The sequence below is a fragment of the Dama dama genome, chromosome 30 (assembly GCF_033118175.1).
Source record: "Dama dama isolate Ldn47 chromosome 30, ASM3311817v1, whole genome shotgun sequence".
Taxonomy (NCBI): domain Eukaryota; kingdom Metazoa; phylum Chordata; class Mammalia; order Artiodactyla; family Cervidae; genus Dama; species Dama dama.
The window spans coordinates 16,328,276-16,348,968 of record NC_083710.1 but is presented as its reverse complement, the minus strand read 5'-3'; the positions used below and the strand labels follow the sequence as shown (position 1 = coordinate 16,348,968).

General features: G+C 37.5%; 1 protein-coding gene across 1 annotated transcript in view; it reads right to left on the bottom strand.

Annotated features, from left to right (window-relative positions):
- Nucleotides 1-20,693, bottom strand: part of DGKH (diacylglycerol kinase eta) — a 208,970-nt gene that overhangs the window by 50,459 nt on the left and 137,818 nt on the right. Inside the window, exons 11-17 of the mRNA XM_061133431.1 lie at nucleotides 19,701-19,809; nucleotides 19,431-19,570; nucleotides 14,077-14,161; nucleotides 12,052-12,137; nucleotides 6,238-6,337; nucleotides 3,707-3,980; nucleotides 2,663-2,785 (exon numbers count right to left, since the gene is read on the bottom strand). Coding sequence (XP_060989414.1) covers nucleotides 2,663-2,785; nucleotides 3,707-3,980; nucleotides 6,238-6,337; nucleotides 12,052-12,137; nucleotides 14,077-14,161; nucleotides 19,431-19,570; nucleotides 19,701-19,809 — 917 coding nt within the window. The remainder of the gene's footprint in view (nucleotides 1-2,662; nucleotides 2,786-3,706; nucleotides 3,981-6,237; nucleotides 6,338-12,051; nucleotides 12,138-14,076; nucleotides 14,162-19,430; nucleotides 19,571-19,700; nucleotides 19,810-20,693) is intronic.

Here is a 20,693-nt window from a genome sequence, read left to right as displayed (position 1 = left end):
TTAAATTATTCAATAATAATATAATGAATGTGCTTCATAAAGTTAATGATTTAACTCAGAAAACAGTCCTCCAATACTGATGCCCAATAAACTGGAATACTAGGCAAAAACTAAGAACAAATGCTGCACCATAAAGACTTGCATAATCTATGCTTATTTCAATAACAATATCTACGTTATTCTATCTCTATTTTTTTGGTTTTCTTTGCAGACTACAATGGAAGCATCAAATTCATGACAGTATAGTAAGATGGGATGGTAGGTGGTTGGAAAACCAAAACCAATGAGCGCTGAAAATCCAGTCCTCTAAAGAGCCATTCACTATGTCCAGAATGAGGAGTGTATGAGTACTGGTGTGCTATTACATTACAGAAATATCTGGAAGATGCTGCTCAAAATGGGGCATCATATTTTAATGGGGCATCATATTGACCATTAATGAGAAAAACAAAAGGTTTAAAATGATCACATTAGATTGGTAAGATAATTTACTAGACAGAATCTAGAAAAAGAACATACAATGTGTGGGAAGAGGATATGATGCCCTGAAAGCTGTTTGCAGTAAGGGCTATCTCATCGAAGAGCCATCTGCAATATCATGAAATGATGTGTGTAAAATTGAACCATAAAGCACAACGCAGATGTCAGTAGTTGTTTCTGTTAACGTGATCATACAAAAAGTTTTTTTAATAATAACGTAACCATGGAAATTTAAGGAAGAAAATATAGAGCTCAATACATTGACAGAACAAAAACTTTCTAACAGTTAGAGCTGATCATGAAAGCATGCTCCAAAATCACTGCAGATGGTGACTGCAGTGATTAAAATTAAAATTAATTAAAAATTAAAATTAAAAGATGCTTGCTTCTTAGAAGAAAAGCTATGACAAACCCAGACAGTGTATTAAAAAGTCGAGGCATCACTTTGCCAACAAAGGACTGTATGGTCAAAGCTATGGTTTTTCCAGTAGTCATGTAGGGATGTGAGAGTTGGACTGTAAAGAAGGCTGATGTTTTTAAATTGTGCTGGAGAAGACTCTTGAGAGTCCCTTGGACTCCGAGGAGATCAAACCAGTCCATCCTAAAGGAAATCACCCCTGAATATTCATCAGAAGGACTGATGTTGAAGCTGAAACTCCAATACTTTGGCCACTTGATACAAACAGTTGACTTACTGGAAAAGACCCTAATGCTGGGAAAGAATGAAGGCAGGAGGAGAAGGGGCAACAGAAGATGAGCTGGTTGGAAGGCATCACTAAATCAATGAACATGAGTTTGAGCAAACTCTGGGAGATAGTGAAGGATAGGCAAGCCTGGTGTGCTGCAGTTTCTGGGGCTGCAAAGAGTCAGGCATGACTTAGAGACTGAACAACAACGAGAGTGGGTTGTAGTGACAGTGAGTAACCCAAGGCTCAGAGACCACTGGTCAAGGGTGTAAAATACGCCTGCCCGCATTATATTTTGCAATGGGGCTATTTAAGGTCGAAAAGGTCAAAGGTTAAATTAATATAACTGGGTTATGTGCTGGAAAAGGTCTAAAAAGGTCTAAAATAAGGTCCAAAAAAACGCTGTAAAATATGAAAGAACTGGTTATATGTCAGACACATGAGGTCTATAATATGCTGCAATTTCAAAGTTTCTAGGAGTTTTAAATACAATTAAGAACTAGTCTTTCAGAGTTAGTGTAGTTAGTAGCAACACCAGCAGAAGCAGTAGCAATAATCATAATAGTGACACTGACGGCAAACATTCCTTTTTAGCACAATGTATCCAGAGCTGTTCTAGGCACATAAAGGGTGTTAACTTTTTTAAACATCACAAAAAAGTAGGTACATTATTATCCCCATTTTACAAATGAGGACACCCAGAACTTAAGTAAGCTACCCAAGTTTATATGTAATGAAAGTAAAAGCAAAAATTTAATGATTGCAAATGGTTGTGATATAATAGTACTGATTTTCATTCGTACTATGTTATTTTCATATTATCTTCTCACCTTCATTAAGAACTCTGCTTGTTTTATATTCTAGTAAATTAATACCTTTTCCCTTATTCAATATGAAAAATTAAAAGTATAAATTCATCTTCAGTTAAAACAGGAAAAGTAGAGAAATAGTTAATAGTCTTCAGGCAACTATATTAATTCCCTGGCAAAAACAATTTCAGTAGAGACAGGGTTGTAACTAGATGTCCTATGATTTAATTTATCAATAAGGATTATCAACCATCTAGGCTGATCAATAGAACTCAAGGGACCAATGAATTATTTAAATGCCATTTTTTATGCTTATGAGGCCTGCAGCTTCCATATTATTCTCAAAGAGATTTGAAGGCTAAAACAAGTTAAAATTTTCAGTTTTGGTAGTTACTCTTCCTAAAGGAAAATTAAGATATTTAGCCATGTTTGGTCCCCAAATTCTTAGTTTATTATGATGATTTCTAGATTAAATGATGAAAAAGGATGTGAGAGTACCTGACAATAGTCTAAACAACGTTACCTTCATTATTTCAGCATTCATGAATATCTAAGCTTCAATTTCTGAAAAACCTTGTTAAAAATAAAAATGCAAATAGTTTATTTCATACTAATAAGCTGTTCAAAAACAGAAAGCAGAATTACATTTTATCTAATCCCAAAATAATCTTATCACAGTTTTCTTACCAGTTAATGACTCTTTCACATCATCTTCTTTTAATTCATCTTTGGAATCATCTGTTTCTGTGCTATCATAATCGAACGACTGATTAACTAGTTCAGAGGAGTGAACTGGCTGGTCATCCATCACTTTAAGTAACAAGAAGAGAAATATGTTTGAATGAGCAAAATTAAGATCTATAAATATTAACATATGCTTGGAAAATTGAAATATAAACTCAAAGAAATTTCCCATTCACAAATAAGCACTGATTGGCAGTGAACTCTGGGGTCATGTGATGTCTGTTAAGTATTAATACTAGAGACTATAAAAGGAAATATTTTAAAATCTCAGAACTATATTTTTAGCAGAAAAGAAAAATTTAATCTAAGAACTTCGAGGATGAAAGACAAGTCTAACTACAAGTTACAATTCATAAAGGGTTTCTGAATATTATTTAAAGTTAAGTTTTAGTCAACTACCTCAAATTCTAAGAGAAGTACATATATTACAGGAATACAGAAAAACTAAAACACGTGGAACTTTTTAAAAAACTCTTAAAAAAGCAACATAAACATTTAAGAGATAAATGTTAAGAAAATATTTTCAAAGTAGCTTATAGGCTTGATTTTCTTTCAAGAATTTAACAGATTCCAGTTTAAAAAATTTAATTTCAGAAATATGATTTAAAAGTAATTTGTAATTTTATTTTAACATTTTCAGTGTACTTTATCTCCGAAATCCTTTTAACATGTGTCTAGTCTGACCAGTGGGCTTCCCAGTTGGTGCTAGTGGTAAAAAATCCACCCGCCAATGCAGGAGACTCAAGAGTTGTGGGTTCAATCCCTGGCGGGGGGTGGGAGGCAAGATCCCGTGGAGTAGGAAATGGCACCCCACTCCAACATTCTTGCCTGGAAAATTCCATGAGCAGAGGAGCCTGGTGGGCTATAGTCCACGGGGCTGTAAAGTCAGACACGACCGAGCACACACAGTCTGACCAACATGAAAACTCTCTTGCGCTTGCAATAAACATGTTGTTAACTTCAGAAGCTGCTTTTGTTAACGTGTACCTTTTCCGGCCTCCTCAATGACTTGCCTCACTGCTTTCTTTAAACTGTTTGCCCGCAGCATTATCTCCCTTGGTTTGACAGCTTTCTGGGAAGAGGGTTTTGTAGTGTGATCCAAGAGATGTTCCTTGCTCTCACACAAGGATTCTTCGCTGGAAGATTCCACAGCATCTTCTTCTACCATGAGAGGGCTGATGCCTGGGAGAACTGGACCTGACTGGGACTCTGTGTGCAAAGCCTGGAGCAGTTGTTCAAGCTTCTCATTTAGGATGGAACACTAAGAAAACAAAAACAGTGATGAATGTTCATTTAGTGGAGATGGAAAGTGATAGTTCATTTGAACGGTTTTCAATTTTTTAGAGGGAAGATGCCTACATTGATGTTTATCATTAATTTTGTTGTTTAGTCCCTAAGTCGTGTTTGACTCTTTGTGACCCCAGGGACTGTAGCCCACCAGGCTCCTCTGTCCATGGGATTTTCCAGGCAAGAGTACTGGAGTGGGTTGTCATTTCCTTCTCCAGGGGATTTTCCTGATCCAGGGATTGAACCAGAGTCTCCTTCATTGGCAGGTGGATTCTTTATCACTGAGCCACCTGGGAAGCCATTATCATTAATTGGCTATATATTATAAATTATACTTTAGATAACTATGGACTAAATAACTTTAAATTTTTTTAAAAACTGCACAATTATTCTGTAAATCTACTGATTTATACTTCCAGAACTATTTAAACTCCATTGCATGGGTGAAAAATCTTTACAATCCTCTTAAAGTATTTTTCTTTAAAAGAAAACAAAGAAAATTTCATGATAAAGTGACACATTACATAAACAATTTATACATTATACAAAATTTGCTATACATTAGACAAAACATGGACTTCCCAGGTGGTGTGAATGGTTAAAAAAAACCTGCTTGCCAATGCAGGAGACATAAGGGACGAGGGTTCAGCTCCGGGTTGGGAAGATCCCCTCCAAGAGGGCATAGAACCCATTCCAGCATTCTTCCCTGGAGAATCCCGTGGACAGAGGAGCCTGGCAGGCTACAGTCTATGGGGTTGCAAAGAGTTGGACATGAATGAAGAGACTTGGCACACTCATTCACACAAAACACTGCATAAACATTTTTTAAGTGATCAACCTATGGCACTGTTTGGAGCATCACAAATTGCCAAGCCTGGCTGAGTCTTTACACCTTCAAAGCTTTGGTTTTGCAAAGGAGTGTGAGTATTTAAGGGATTATTGGCTCAAAGAAAGAGAAAAGGGATGTGCCCAGGATAAGAAATAACGACGCAGAAAGAAAAACTAGTGCTGGGCCCTTGTTTCCTTCTGCTTTTCTTGAATTCCTAAGGGTAAAGAAACATTTGGGACTGAAAGTGTGGCTCATGCTGCTTAGCTGCTTCTGTCGTGTCTGACTCTGTGAGAACCTAAGACTGCAGCCCGCCAGGCTCCTCTGTCCATGGGATTCTCCAGGCAAGAACAACAGGAGTGGGTTGCCATTTCCTTCTCCAGGGGATCTTCCCAACTCGGGGACTGAACCCACATCTCCTGTCTCCTGCACTGGTAAGTTCTTTATCACTAGCTTCACCTGGGAAGCCCAAAGCTACTGATGCTGCTGCCTAATATACCTTTTATCGCCACACAAATTTCCAGTCCTCTCTGCCTTTTTTTGATCACAGGCCAAGACAAAGTCACAGCGGAAATACTCAGGAGAAAAACGTGTGATGACACAAGGTTTCTGTTTTCTGAAGCTCTCCATAGAGTAGAAAAATAAGAGAAAGAGGCTGAAAACTTCACATGTATTATTTCCATTTTCTTTCCCTTCCACTCAATCCAACCACTATCCGCAGCTAGGGGAGATCATGCCTTTGCAAAGCCCCAGAGAGCCAAACTGTCTGTAAGAATGCCCTGTTGTTAGCAAATAAAAGCAAAGACAGTGGCTTTCAGGGTTCAGTAAACTGTTCTTATTTTAGCCTAAGACAGCTCACAAAGGGGAAAAAAGGCAAAGCAAGAGACAGAAACCTGAAAGATGCCAAGGACTATAACATCTGGGGAATCCGGCAGGGAACTTGGGTGGTCAAGGTTTGCCTGGAAATGGAAAGCCATTCCTTTCCCCACTGGAGCACCAGCGGCCTAGCAATTTCCCCCATGTGACCCAACTACTGTGCATTTCTCCTTCAAAATGTCAACCAGTGGGGAAAAGGAGGTGAGTTATCAAATTCAGATTGTTGGTCTTCAGCAATGCAGTTTTCGTACATACCAATGGGAGGGAGGGCCAAGAGGGATATTTGAAAACCTCTAACTGACTCACTTCATTGTAAAGCAGAAACTAACACAACATTATAAAGCAATTATACTCCAAAAGAAAAGGAAAAAAATAGCATATGTTTGAAATCCTCATATCTGATAAAAAAGCAATTTTCTCTTGCCTTGAGATGCCTTGGCAGAAAAGCCACTTAATCAATGCAGCTGTAAAACACAGTTTGATGTTCACATTGCAAAAGACCTTCCCGCCCTGAACGTGTCCCGCTTACTTTATTGGCCACGGCATCGGCTGCAACAGCTTTTTCCAGCGTTTTTTCATGTGCCTTCTCTACTTTGGCAACGAAGTCCTTTACAGTCTCACAAAGTATCCTTTGAGCAAAAGAAATTGTGCAATTCAGGAAACCCAGAAAGCTGCTTTGCTTTGATTTACAAACATATTTAAAAATAAGCACAATTGAGTAAACTGTTAAAATATCAGGATCATTGCTTTATAAACCCAAACTTATATCTGCTGTGTGGTGGGCCCTAGATTAGTTTAGGATATTCGAAGTGATAAAGGGATATATGAATAAGCCTTGCTCTACATAATTGAAATAAATCGTTTTAAGGTTGTATCAAGTCTTTCTCAAATATTTAAAAGCTTTAAATTCTTGAGAAGAGTAGTTTTAGATCGTATTTAAAAAATAAGACATTATCTTCTGCGTCTTACGTATTCTTATACTAGAATTTGCAGTGTTAAACAAACAAACAAAAAAATTTGTCACTGATGATGTCCCTGTTGCTCTTATATTCATTATATGTGTATCTGGGAAGTATATCTTTCCTGAAAAGAGGTTGTACATTATGCTGGAAACCAACCTGCCACTTGAGCTGACATATTCTCTGTAAATCCAATCTCCCTGCCTCCCTTAAGATAACTAATGCAATACCATGCAGACTAATTGAATTTAGGTCTTGTTAGTGTCAGCAATACATGGTTTATTTGTTTGTTTCTTTTAATTACATTTGGTTTCTTTGCAATGAAATAGACTAAAAAGAAAAAAAATCATCTGAAATAAAAACAAAATTTGTCAAAAGTCTAGAATTGGTGTTGGATTAAAAACTACAACCAACAGAATGGTATGACCAGCTTTCTGAAGCAAGAGCTTATAAAGTGATTTTGAAAACAAAATCAGACTATCTAAAAAATAGTATTTCTCTTTAACATTGATAAAAGTTGAGGAATTTTAAGAAAAAGAAGATTCCAGCAATTATTTTTTCTATTATACTGACAATTTTCTCTGGTATGTGAGCAACATAAAGTTTTCAGATACTTAAATAACTATAAAATCAAGCCATGCAATAGATATAGGGGGCAAGCGCACACACACACACACACATACACACACACACACACACACTCCAAACCTTCACATTTATCATCTAAGAAATAAACGAATTACTCCAAACAATTTTTGTTTTGTCTTTTGGCAACAATTTCTAGATGTCACTTGGACAAAAGGTAATACTTCCTAACCTTCAACCTTTTTGATCACCCTTTTAAACTCAAATTTCTACAGAGACTTTAGTTTATTAGAGATTCATTCATGTGTTTCATGTCGTTCGGTCTTCTTTGTTTAATGTATAATACTTTTATGGAATTTCTTGAAATATTAAGACAGGCTACTATGAAATTTCTTCTGTGGACTTTAGGATTCTGTGTTAGGAGAACACTGGCCACTTAGCAGGAGGAATCTTATGGTTCATTAAGTTCCATATTCCAGAAGATAGAGGATATTTATTATAACCCAGAGGAATGAATTCACTTCTTGTTACACCTAAATGGGTAGAGTTTTTAAATAGAAATAAAATATATACTTAAAAGCAGTATGATTTCAAAGTCACACCAACCAGGAACTTGCAAAATTGGGGAAAAACAGGTTTAAGATGTACTTACCATAGTAACACAAAACACATTCTCCAACTGATGCAATTACCCCTTAATACATAAAGACGTCCAGAAAACACGTGCAAAAATCAAATGAATAAAAGTGGCGCATGGACCTTCAAACAGAACTAAATGTATTTTAAATTCCTAATTACATATTTAATTAATGTTAGCTATTATTTTAATGAAGCATTTCCAGCACTGTATTTCTTTAGTTTTGCTCTCTCTCTTCAATCTGAACAAACATGTGCAATGAATATTCAGTTGAACCTAACAAAAGTCCACAGTTAGCATGTCTGATGGTTCCCACCATCATCTCAGTTATGAGATCCATACTTATCAGTAGCAGTACCGTCATTTACCGGTTTTTCACTTATTTTTTATGAGAGATAAATGGCAATAAAGCATGCAAACGCTACAGTAAGAAAAATGGCAATGGTGCCCAAACAGGATCTCATATTGGTAGGCAGGGACCATACTATCAGAACCCGAAAATTTCATTTTTAATCTGATATTAATGTTCCAATCAGAAATTAAAGGTGATGTACAAGTATCCATGCATAATATATTAAAATCCCTAGCTATCTACATGCTCTGAGGAAAGAGTCTAACAACTATATATCATACCTCATCTGTTCAAGTGAGGGCGGGTTGCCTAAGTTATCTCTAAGACAGTCCCCGAATCTAAAATTTTATGGTTCTAAGACAATGATTCCAATTTTATTATTCTGTTTCTTGCTAGTGATCCCATTTTCTGAGAAGTTTTGTCTATAGAGAAAATTGCATTTACTTAATAACTTTCTTTTTATCTTTATTAATAAATGACATCTATAACGACTAATTAGTGCTTCTGAATCTCAGAAGATAACTCATGTTGACTTACTGGACTGACAAAATTTCAAAGTCAAAGAAATATTGATGTTGTGTTGAACTACATTAGTTAACCTACTTATTAGCTATGCTGATGAAATACAGCTTTTTCATCAGCATTTCCAACATTTAAAAATAGTTTAAAATAGCTTAAGCGACTGAGAATTACTATCTTATGAAACAAATATAGCCATAAAAAACAGGAGGTTTATTTAAAAAATGTTCTGCCTTAATACTGTATCATTCAATAATTAAATGGCACTAACAAGAGAAGGAAATTCTTTATTTTATCTGGGTGGTGGTCAGAAGAATGTGAGTGTGAATGTGTTGTGTTTTTTTCTAAGCACTCAGTTATACCTTTATGGTTTGAGCACTTCATTGTGTATGGGTCATGCCTCAATAACACAATTTTTTAAAAGCAGGGAGAAATATTATAGATTTTCCATGTTTTAGAGACATAAAACCTAAAGGCAATATGTGCCTTGTTAGGATTTTGATTTGAATGAATCAACTGTTCAAAAAAAAAGAACTTCAAGAAAATTAAAGAAATGGAATATAAGTTGAATAATTATTATTAATTTTATTAGAGTTTTAAAAAATTATTGGATATACAAACTGAAACTGGAATAAAATGATTTCCAGGATTTGCTTAGATACACCGGCAAGAGAAAGTGGGGAGTAGAAAACAAAACATTGACAAAATATTGAAGCTGAGTGATAGGTATGGTAGAAAATCATTATACTAATGTCTCAATTTTTTTCTATGTCTGTAAAAGTCTGTAACAAAAAATCAAAGTAGGGACCTTCCCTGGCGGTCCAGCAGCTAAGACTCTGCACTTCCATTGCAGCAGGTGCAGGTTTGATCCCTGGTTGGGGAACTAAGATTCTGCATGCCACTTGGTAAGGCCAAAAGAAAAAAAAACACACTCAAAAATATACTATACTGATATAAAAATATACTATATTGGTCCTGTATTACTGGCATAGTAAAAACATACTATACTGGTACTATCACTATATTACTGATACAAAGTTATTGCATATAGTCCCATCTTTTCTCTCTTGAACCTCATTATGGCAAATGTCCTTGAATTTTAATCTGCAGTTGCAAAGGTCAGGCAGCTGGGCAGGTCTGGGAGCCCAGACAAGTGACAAGAGGGGCCAAGACAGGAACAGAGTCTGCTTAAAGGCAAATGAGCCAGTTAGGGAGGAATCCAAAGCTAAGCTAACAGTAGAGGCTAGACAGGAAGCCAGGTCAAGGTCAAAGAAAAAATGTGAAATGCAGTTGGGTAAAACATGAGGTGATGACACCACAATTTAATACAGCACTCTGTACTTCATAAGTTCTATATTTATTTCGTTCCTCAAGTTAATTCCCCTAACAGTTCCATGAGGGAGGAAGGACAGGCATTCTTTCCATTCTTACACTTGATAAAATAGACATGGGTCACAAAGCCAGCAAATGGCCGGATCTCATCTAGGACCTCAGACTGACAGCACAGCACTGGGACTTACGTCAGTGGTTTTCAAGCTGTTTTTCAGAAATATTTCAAGGATTCCACCAAGGCTAGATTAAAATTTAATTCAGAAATATAGATCATAATTTTAAAAATGTTCTCAAATCATTAAGCATGTAAGAGAACAATACTACGTTAGCTTTTAATTTTGAATTCACTACTTTTTGTGCAAGTCTTGGGCTATATTCAACGCAGTTACCAGCTATTTCTGTATTTTATGTTGTACATAAATTTCCTTACATAGTTGTAAGGAAATTGTCCTCAATTAATAAATAAAAATGGCATTCTTACAATTACATAACCAACATAAAATACAGATAACTGGAAACTGCATTGAATATAAACTAAAACTGTCACCTGTAACCTTATTGCTTATTTTTTCTCATAAATAACCAATAACTTAATACTATCCAGTGTATTAATGTCAACAAAACAGAATTTTAGTTTTTAAATATTGAGATTCTGCATAAAATTTTATTTAAAAAATGTTATGTCAATTATACTCCTTTTTAAAGAAATAAAATAAAAAATATATAAAATGTAAAGGAGGCAGTAACCAAACACATCAAATACACAAAGTTCAATATTAAAGTTCTGCTAACATCCAAACTAAGAAAGGTGGCCAAATACAATATTTACTTAACTATATAAAAGAATAACTCTGCAACTTTTTATACCTTTATAAAGGTCCCATTTCATTCATATTTTCTAACAATGTCCTTTAAAATGTCCTGTAAAGAAGCATTTGACTCATAGGGCCAGAGTGCAAATGCAAATAGCTTCCTTATAGAAGTAACTTAAGAAATACCTAAGGAAATAACTTTAGTGTATGGATTTGGCCCAAGATGAAAAAGACCATAGGAAGTGTTAAGGCCTGGGACAAAGTTGAGATTTGTACATTTCACCATAAAGCAATACAGCTAATTAGAAAACACCCAACCGAGGCATCAAACGCAAAAACCCAGTAGCAGCACTGTGCATCAAACAAGAGCTCTGGAGCCCACCGATCTGGGCAACCAGTGTGCTCCCTTGTCTGACACGGCTCAACTCTCTTCCTACTGCTCGGTCATATCTCCCCTTCCTGGGGCTTTATAGCATCAAAAGCGACTGGCACGACATTCGTACTTTTGTCACAAGCAAATTTGTTTATAATGATTTATCTTGTCTTTCCTTGATTTATTGGCTAATTAAGTATGTAACATACTAAATTGTATGTCTTTTTTTCTCCACCACTTTCCCAACACCTTTCTTTACTTCCTCTTTCTCACTTCTTTCTGTGTATCAGTAATATTTCCTTGCTAAACCAGAATCCTAAAGCATGTTTTTACTTTCACTTATCAGTTGAAAATTTGAGTGGGTTTCACCCCTTCCTCCAGCTGATTTTCCATTTCTTATGACAGCAGTAGACAATGCTTCACACCAAAATCCTAAATTCTACCCAGGCAACAATTAATAAAACATAATAAAATCAAGTAGTTTGGGGGTCCACGTATGGCATCAACAACTAAAATCTGATAACTTTGAATTCAAATATAATTACAAAATTTAACCAAGCTGAGAAATGTCATTTTGAAAAATCTCATTGCTATTTTCCTTTTTCTGATGTAAACGACCCCTAAATAGTAGTGTTTATGGAAATAATGAATTATAGTAAAATGTGTTTTCCACATCACAATTAATCATAAATGTTTGTTTAAATAAGAAAGATAAAATGCTTTCCTCTCATTTTCGCCATATAACTATTTCATGACTTGAACGCCACAACTCACTTGGTAGAAGATATGACCACTGCATGTTCATCAGAATTGAGGATTTTTGTAAGATGAGCTGCAACTGAGTCTTCATAAATTGTCATCTGGAAAAAATAAAAAACCTACCCTGTATTACTGTTGCTGGCATTCATACAACTCTGTTATTAGTGCTTCAAAAATGGGATCATCTTGACGCATGGGACACACGGCAATGGCTATAATGAAATATAAATGACTTTAATGAAATAAATAATACATCTATGAGAGTCATTATACAAAATATATAAGTATTTCCTTTCTCTGAAAGGTTCTTAGTTTCTGGATTCTTTAATTCATATTCTCAGAGAAACTCAGAAAATCCATTTAAAGTTTTGTAGGAAGTTTCATTCAAAATCTTTTACACTAAAAATAGCCTTCTATGTAGTCACAGCTGTACCCTATATTCAGTGACTACACATGTGATAAAAGTAAATTGTCCAGCTTTATTTTATATGCTAGGAGATAGACACCTCTGAAGTAAGAAGAGCAAGATAATCTCCTCCTTTTGTCCCTCTGGAGAGAAAATTTATAACATTAAAAAATTCTATGAAGAAAAAAAGATTGGTTCCTATAAAACCTTTACGTTTATAGTTGGATAAAATATTCTTATAAACACAAACAGAAATGCTGCTGGAAATAAAGTAGAAAATATATTCATCTTTAACAGTGATTATTAAATATTAGTAATTAGGGCTTCTCAGGTGGCACTAGTGGTAAAGAACCTGCCCGCCAATGCAGGAGACAGAAGAGACACAGATTCGGCCCCTGGGTCGGGATGATCCCCTGGAGGAGGGCATGGCAACCCACTCCAGTGTTCTTGCCTGGAGAATCCCATGGACTGAGGAGCCTGGAGGGCCACAGTCCATGGAGTCACAAGGAGCCAGATGTGACTGAAGTGATTTAGCACACATGTACCTCTGGGTGGCAGGACTATAAATAAAATTTTTCTTTTCTTTGTTAGGTGTTTTTGTATTTTCCTAATTTTTTAGAAGCAGTTTTTGCTATTTCTATATCAGGGAAAAAATTTAAATACAATTAGTTTCTTTAAGGAATAAAGCCCATGTTTCTAGATATTATTCCCTTCCTTAGTTTTGACAAGATCATAATTTTCTTAATGCAAAACAAAGATTTCAACTGTAAAATAAACAGATGAATTTTCCTAGAGGGAAAAAATAAGCTATCATAGATCAAACGGTCTTAGTAAGTCAGAGAATAATCCTTTGAAAATTACATTATTTTTAAAATCTCCAGTGCTTTGAGGTTTAATCAGAATGTAGAGTCTTTAAGAACGTCTAAAAACTAGTTATTAACGGTGTGGAGCAGGGATGGAATGAAGGGCACTGTCTTCCTTTGTTTTATCTTGATCAACAGGCTTAACCTAGAGAAGCATAACCTAGGGAGGTTATTCTGATACGCCCTCAACACAGAGGGCAAAGCAGCAAGAGAGAAAGTCTACAATATTCTGGCAACAAGTATTGGTGTGCTTGGAGGTTATTTAAGGGAGCTGGGTGAGCACCTAATAATCAAACAGGTGCTCATGGCTGAAGCAGGAGATGAGTGAAAGCTGACAGGAGCCAGGCATCAGCTGGCTTCCCAAGAGCCCTGCTGGAAAGAGTAAACCAGCAGGCAGGAAGAATATTCAGGGAGAATTCTCTTGGGGTGTGAGCAAGGGAATCTGCATGTGCAAAGCTTTCCACACCTCATCACCTCCTTCAATCCTCCCAACATGGCACCTCCCCAACAGATGAGGTCCATGAAGACAAGACCCACGAAGGTGAGTGATGTGGCTGAATTCACACAGCCAAGGAGGGCGTCCCGTCCCGAGACGGGAAGGATTCTTTCCTCTAGAGGGGAGGAGTAGAGGCAGTCAGTGAGACCAAACCCCAAATAAGAACAATTACAATTAAGTGAACATGCTACCATATCTTATACATGTTTTCTTTATCGTTCAAGATACTCAACTCTGTTTTCAAATGATAAACAGGTAAAGAGTTAAAGTCTTACATAAAATTCTTCAGACGCCTCTGGAGGTTCGGGAAGTAGAGAAGCTTTTGGCGGCAATTTGAGTTCATAGGTCATAATACTCCACCTGAAGGGAGAAGAATATCTGGTCTAAAATTCCTTTAAAATTTAATAGATTTTGGTTTCACCTCACATCCACACATGCTCGTGCTAAGTCGCTTCAGTCTTGTCTGACTCTTTTGCGACCCCATGGACTGTAACCCAACAGGCTCCTCTGTCCATGGGATTCTCCAGGCAAGAGTACTAGAGTGGGTTGCCATTTCCTCCTCCAGGGGATCTTCCTGACCCAGGGTTCGAACCCGGGTCTCCTGCATTGCAGGTAGATTCTTAACCGTCTGAGCCACCAGGGAAGCCCCTCACAAACACGTGTACACACATTCATGAACATGTTTACCATGTCTGAAATAACCAAACATGGGAAGAGATGGACTTCTTGTAATCTCATAAAACGCTGGTTCATAATTCATGATTTCCCTATCTTATCAAATCTCGGATCGGAGACTTTCAAACATTTGAAGGCCATGGCCCACAGTAAGAAATGTACATATCTAACAAGACCGCCCCTCTTCACTAAGGGCAAAGCATTATGATTTTTCTGTTCTTGTCTGTTTTACCTTTTAAATAATCTCACTGCAATTTCGAATTAGATTATAAAAGTTACTAATGGGTCACAACCCCAAATTCTAAAATAATGTCCAAGATTAAATAAATGCACAGTACCTATGAAAAACAAATCATTCTGCAAGTAACAGTCTTACCAAGTCAGCTTATACAGACATGAAATGGAAATTAACTAAATAGTCCTTACATTAAGAAAGTAAGTGCAGAATGGAGAGGAAAATATTAATAGAAATAATGCTTAACTGAAGCAAATTCATTTCAATTAGCTATAAATATTAATTTCAAACCAAACACTGAATCATTTGCTGTTAGACATAAGCAATCAACTCCAGATAAATCCAGTCATCTATCTAAAATAATTTCAACACTTGAGAAGAACAATTGGGTATAGATATTATTATTGTCAGTAACAAGATGTGAAATAAAGATTTTTCAAACACACAAAGCGTAATAAGAGCAGTACTGCAAATTATAAAATTTTAAGAAAAGCAAATCACAGTGACAGAACCTAGAGGAAAATCCCAAGATTAGCATTAGTATGTAAAGTGAACCTAGTGTATCAATCAGACTAATAAGTCTGCATCAAAATTCAAATTCTGAGAGAATTCCCTGAAAGACATAGGTTATCTGTTAGGGTGTGCAAACTAAATAGATGTGTATAACTACTACTGAACTCTTGACATGAATATATTATAAATATATGCCTGTTGCTGGTTTAGTCACTAAGTTGTGTCTGACTCTTCGAGACGCCATGGACTGCAGCGTGCCAGGCTCCTCTGTCCATGGGACTTTCCCAGAAAGAATACTGGAGTGGGCTGCCGTTTCCTTCTTGACCCAGAAATCAAACCGCCATCTCCTGTATTGCAGGCAGATTCTTTACTGCTGAGCCAGCATGGAAGCCCTCATTACAAATATACATATTTGAGCATAAAAAGTCTTTCTTTCCTTCATTCATCCATGCAACAGGTATGTACTGAACATCTCACACTGACAGTATTCAAGGGTCTGGTAATACAAAAGTGAATATAACTTCTCCAATAAAGCGTATATTCTGGTGCAGAAAACAGATGTAATAAAAGCAATGAATAAAATAATAAAACTTTGTAAAACATCAAGAAGGGAAAATCACAACTGAAAACAAGGAAGGCAAGTTCCGTATACCTAGAAATACTTCTCTGGTCAAAGGATGGTTAAAGAATTGGGAAAGAAATCCACCCAGGTGTCCTTGCACCTTCCACCTATACCTCTTCCCTTTATTGGCAAATGACTGGAGTTGAAGAAACGGGAGAAAGTCTCAGCACGAGCCAGGAAGGGATGCTTACTGGTACCTACTAGGCAGAGCTGGAGGCAGAAAGTAAGAACCAATTTGGTGGTGATTATGTGCATTAAGGGCTTCCCAAAGAACCTGCCCGCTAATGCAGGAGACAAAAGAGATGTGCATTCAATCCTTGGGTTGGGAGGATCCCCTGGAAGAGGGCATGGCAACCCACTCCAGTATTCTTGCCTGGAGAATCCCATGGACAGAGGAGCCTGGTGGGCTGCAGTCCTTGCGGTCGCAAAGAGTCAGACACGACTGACTCGATTTAGCATGCATGCATGTGCATTAAAGAGTGAGTACAGTGTTGAACAAAGGCCCTTGGAAAGAGTCTGTATTTTGGTGTAGACAATCACTTCAACCACTTATCAGTGATTTGACCTCGAAAACATAAAAAATCTCCTGAGCCTTTTAACCTGTAAGATAGAGACGATAGTATTATCCATCTCTTAAATGTATAGTGAGGATTAAACAAGATGATACTCTCTCAAGAAAAGCAACTAGATATGCCAGGCAGCCAAAAATATTAGACATTCTTACACCCACTGTCTCCAGAAGACTCAGCATTCATCTTTGTGAAATAGTCATAATAATGCTTTTCTTAGCCAGTGTTGTTTGAGGGCTAAATAAGTTAATATATAAGAAAAAGCATATAAGATGTGGAATATTATTAAACATCAGTTTTCCACTTGTACTGACAAAGGTCCATATAGTCAAAGCTATGGTTTTTCCAGTAGTCATGTACGGATGTGAGAGTTGAACCATAAAAAAGGCTGAGTGCCAAAGAATGGATGCTTTCAAATTGTGGTGCTGGAAAAGACTCTTGAGAGTCCCTTGGACTGCAAGGAGATCAAAGCAGTCAACCCTAAAGAAAATCACCCCTGAATATTCTTGGAAGGACTGATGCCGAAGCTGAAGCTCTAATACTCTGGCCACCTGATGTAAAGAGCCTACTCACTGGAAAAGACCCTAATGCTGAGAAAGATTGAAGGCAGGAGGAGAAAGGGGTGACAGAGGATGAGATGGTTGGATGGCATCACTGACTCAATAGACATGAGTTTGAGCAAACTCTGAGAGACGGTGAAGGACAGGGAAGCCTGGTGTGCTGTGGCCCATGGCGGCAAAGAACTGGACACCTTAGCAACTGAACAACAACAGTCAGCTTAAGATATCTTGTTATCCTGTGGCCTTCTGACTGACTGAAGGGGTGACAGAGGATGAGACGGTTGGATGGTATTACCAATTCAATGAACATGACTTTGAGCAAATTCTAGGAGATAGTGATGGACAGGGAAGCCTGGTGTGCTGCAGTTCATCGTGTTGGACACGACTTATCAACTGAACAACAACAACAATTCTTAAATTAGTAAAGAAAGCACAGGAACAAAACTGTCTTATGTTTCTAACCATAGTCCTAGCTCTTTAAATCCCCTTTGTTTGTTTTTTTTTTTTGCTTGTTTTTTTTTGGTGGCGGGGGGTGGGGGGTTGGGGGCTTCCCTTGTGGCTCAGCTGGTAAAGAATCCACCTGCAATGCAGGAGATTTGGGTTCAATCCCTGTGGGAAGATCCCCTGGAGAAGGGAAAGGCTACCCACTCCAGTATTCTGGCCTGGAGAATTCCATGGACTGTATAGTCCATGGGGTCACAAAGAGTCAGACACAACTGAGAGTCTCACTTACACTTTTTTTTTTTTTGCAGGTCTGTATTAAGGAATTTTACTGCAGAGGTATTGTTTCTCTGCTAACCACCTGAAGAAGTTAATTATTATAATATACAAGGGAAAAGCACATACCTAGTTCAGAGGAAATGCCTCACAGTATTTCCGAGGTTGTAGGGAGAGTGGTATTTAAATTTACAACAAAAAGCCATTTAAAATACCTTGTGGGGTTTGGTAAGCGTTGAATTGGGCAGTCTTCTGGGAAACCACCTCCAGACTCTTTTAAAGACTGCGGACTGAGCCCACTTTATGCTCCCAAACTACCAGCGGATCCCGCTCATGACTGGTTTGGGATTAACACAGATAAATGCTCACCAATCTAGCTTTCTTTTTAAATATCCTGTCAGCAGAAGAATCAGCCATTGCAACATTACCTTATGACAGGCAAGGTTACCATTAATTAGGTTACAGCTTATTTCAGAGTAATCACATTTTGGATTGGTAGCTCCCTGATGAGATTTTGTTATTTTCAGGAAGAGTTCCCCAGATGGCTAATCCTATCAGAGTTGTTTTGATTCATGCTAGCTCAAGTTTTAATGAGATTTTGACATTTGTGTTCCAGTGATGATGGAGGTTACTGCTTACTGAGTCCTGGTTGCTCCTTATGCGCCTGCGCTCAGTCGTGTCTGACTCTTTGCAACCCTGTAGACTGTAGCCTACCAGGCTCCTCTGTCCATGGCATTCTCTAGGCAAGAATAATGGAGTGTGCTGCCATTTCCTTCTCCAGGGGAGCTTCCTGATGCAGTAATCGAACCTACATCTCCTACACTGGCGGATGGATTCTTTATCACTGAGTCACTACAGAAGCCCAGTTGCTCCCTATATGTCAATTCTAAACACCTCCTCCATAATACTCAGGTCACACAGACTGGGATTTTTTTCTTTTTACATGTGGGGTATTCAGAGGGAGATCAGTTAAGAGATGCAATCCAGAACACCATAAAAACAGTGATGGTTCCTCCATGTGAAGCTGTTTTCCTAGCATTTTCCTGTCCCTGGGAAAGGATTATATTTTTTAGTATTTTATTGGTTCAATTTCTTATTAACATGTATAATTAAGAAGATATACTATCTAAAGTTTGTATGTTTTCTTTGGTTCTCATGAAACCAGAAGATGAAAGGGCCATACCTAGTATATTCATCAAAAGACCCCCACAAATTAACTATTTAAGCTTTCTGACCCAAACAGCAGTTAAAAGTAATTAGTATCAACATGAGCTTTCCAAATGGTTCAGTGGTAAAGAATCTGCCTGCCAATGCAGGAGATGTGGTTTCAATCCCTGGGTTGGGAAGATCCCCTGGAGAAGGCAGTAGAAACCTACTCCACTATTCTTCCCTGGAAAAATCTCATGGACAGAGGAGACTAGTGGGCTATAGTCCATGGGTAGGACTGTACTTTGTGGACAGTAGGACAGGACTGAGTGACTAAACAACAGTAAGTATTAATGTAGCCATCTATCTTTAAAATAATGGGTTCATTAAACTAGTTTTCTCATTAAAAAAAAAAATTCATTCATTCACTCAAAAAACATTTTTACAGAGTGTCTGATCTGTGTCAGGCTCTGTTCTAGACCACAAGGGTGGAACCCCTTCATGGGCTTACTGTCAGTACAATTCTAATAATCAAAAAGAGGGTATCAGTATGCTGCTTTCAATCTAGTTTTAGAAGAGGATTTGTTATTACCTGTCCAACATTTTGGTACTGGCTCGTTCCAGCTTCTCAAGTATCTGAGGAAGTTGGGTGTCGTCATCGTAGGAGCCTCCCCAGCCGAGAACGCGGGCAAGGTCGTTTCCCGTGCCCAGAGGCAGTACTCCCAGCTGACACTGAAAAACAGCCCCACAGCAGACCTCAGACAAGTCGAGAGAGAGGGCCTCTGACATTTCTGCACTTCACTGGTCAGCAGGATAGGGTACATTCATGTTAACTAGCAACGAAAAGAATATGACCACTTGCCTGTTTGTTCAAGTTGAGCTTATCAATTTCTGACAAAACCCAACCTACACTTCCATCTCCTCCACAAACAAGAATCCGGAAATTGTCAAACTTCTGGAATAATCTTAAACTGAAAGTAAGAAGTATTTTATTTTAGGATAAGTGAATAAAAATCACTTTCTCCAATTCTTTTGTCATTCTGTTGTTACTTATTGGTACTCATGTTCAGATTAAATATAAGAACTCTTACAGGTGAATCATACTATAAAAATTAATTTGAGTGCAATGCTGAACTCACGAAAATGTCTTAATCATAAAGAGGAAAGAGGATTATAAGCAGAAATGGAGACAAAATTAGGAAGAAAGGGGAGTGAGAAATGCGAAAACAAAAAAGAAGCAGAACCCAAGAAAGATTATTAAAGGTTAAGCGATAGATGATGGTGAAAGTGGTGACTTTTTCTTTCTATCACAAGGATATATTATTTCCATGAGTAGCATATTAAACCCAGGGTTGAGAATCCAGGGCACTGATGCTCTTGAGTGGCCTGGGGGCGATTCCTAGAGATCCACCCAACATCACTATTATACCCCCACCATACTGCCAGTAGTTTTTTTACTTCCTCTTTTCCTTTTCTCAGGTCAATCTTTTTACTTCTGCCTTCCTTCATCTCAAATTTTGACACATCTCACCTTCTGAATGTACCTTTGTACACCTCAAGTATTGTGGAAAATCGAAAAAATATGGAGACAATCTCAAGAAATTTCACAAAAGGAGTTCCTTGGAATTTTAGAGGATGAGTAGAAAAAAGGTGAAAAAATAAGATATTGGAGCCATGAAGGATTATAAAAGATATGCTAGAAAGGGAGACAAAGCTAATTAGCAATGGGAGAGACAGAGGTGATGAGAGAAGCTAGATGAGAAAGAGCCAGGACCCATGCAGAGGGAAGGAAGGGAGACACAGCACATAAGGAAGGACTTGGGTTCAAATGAAGATCGATACCCACGGAATGAGA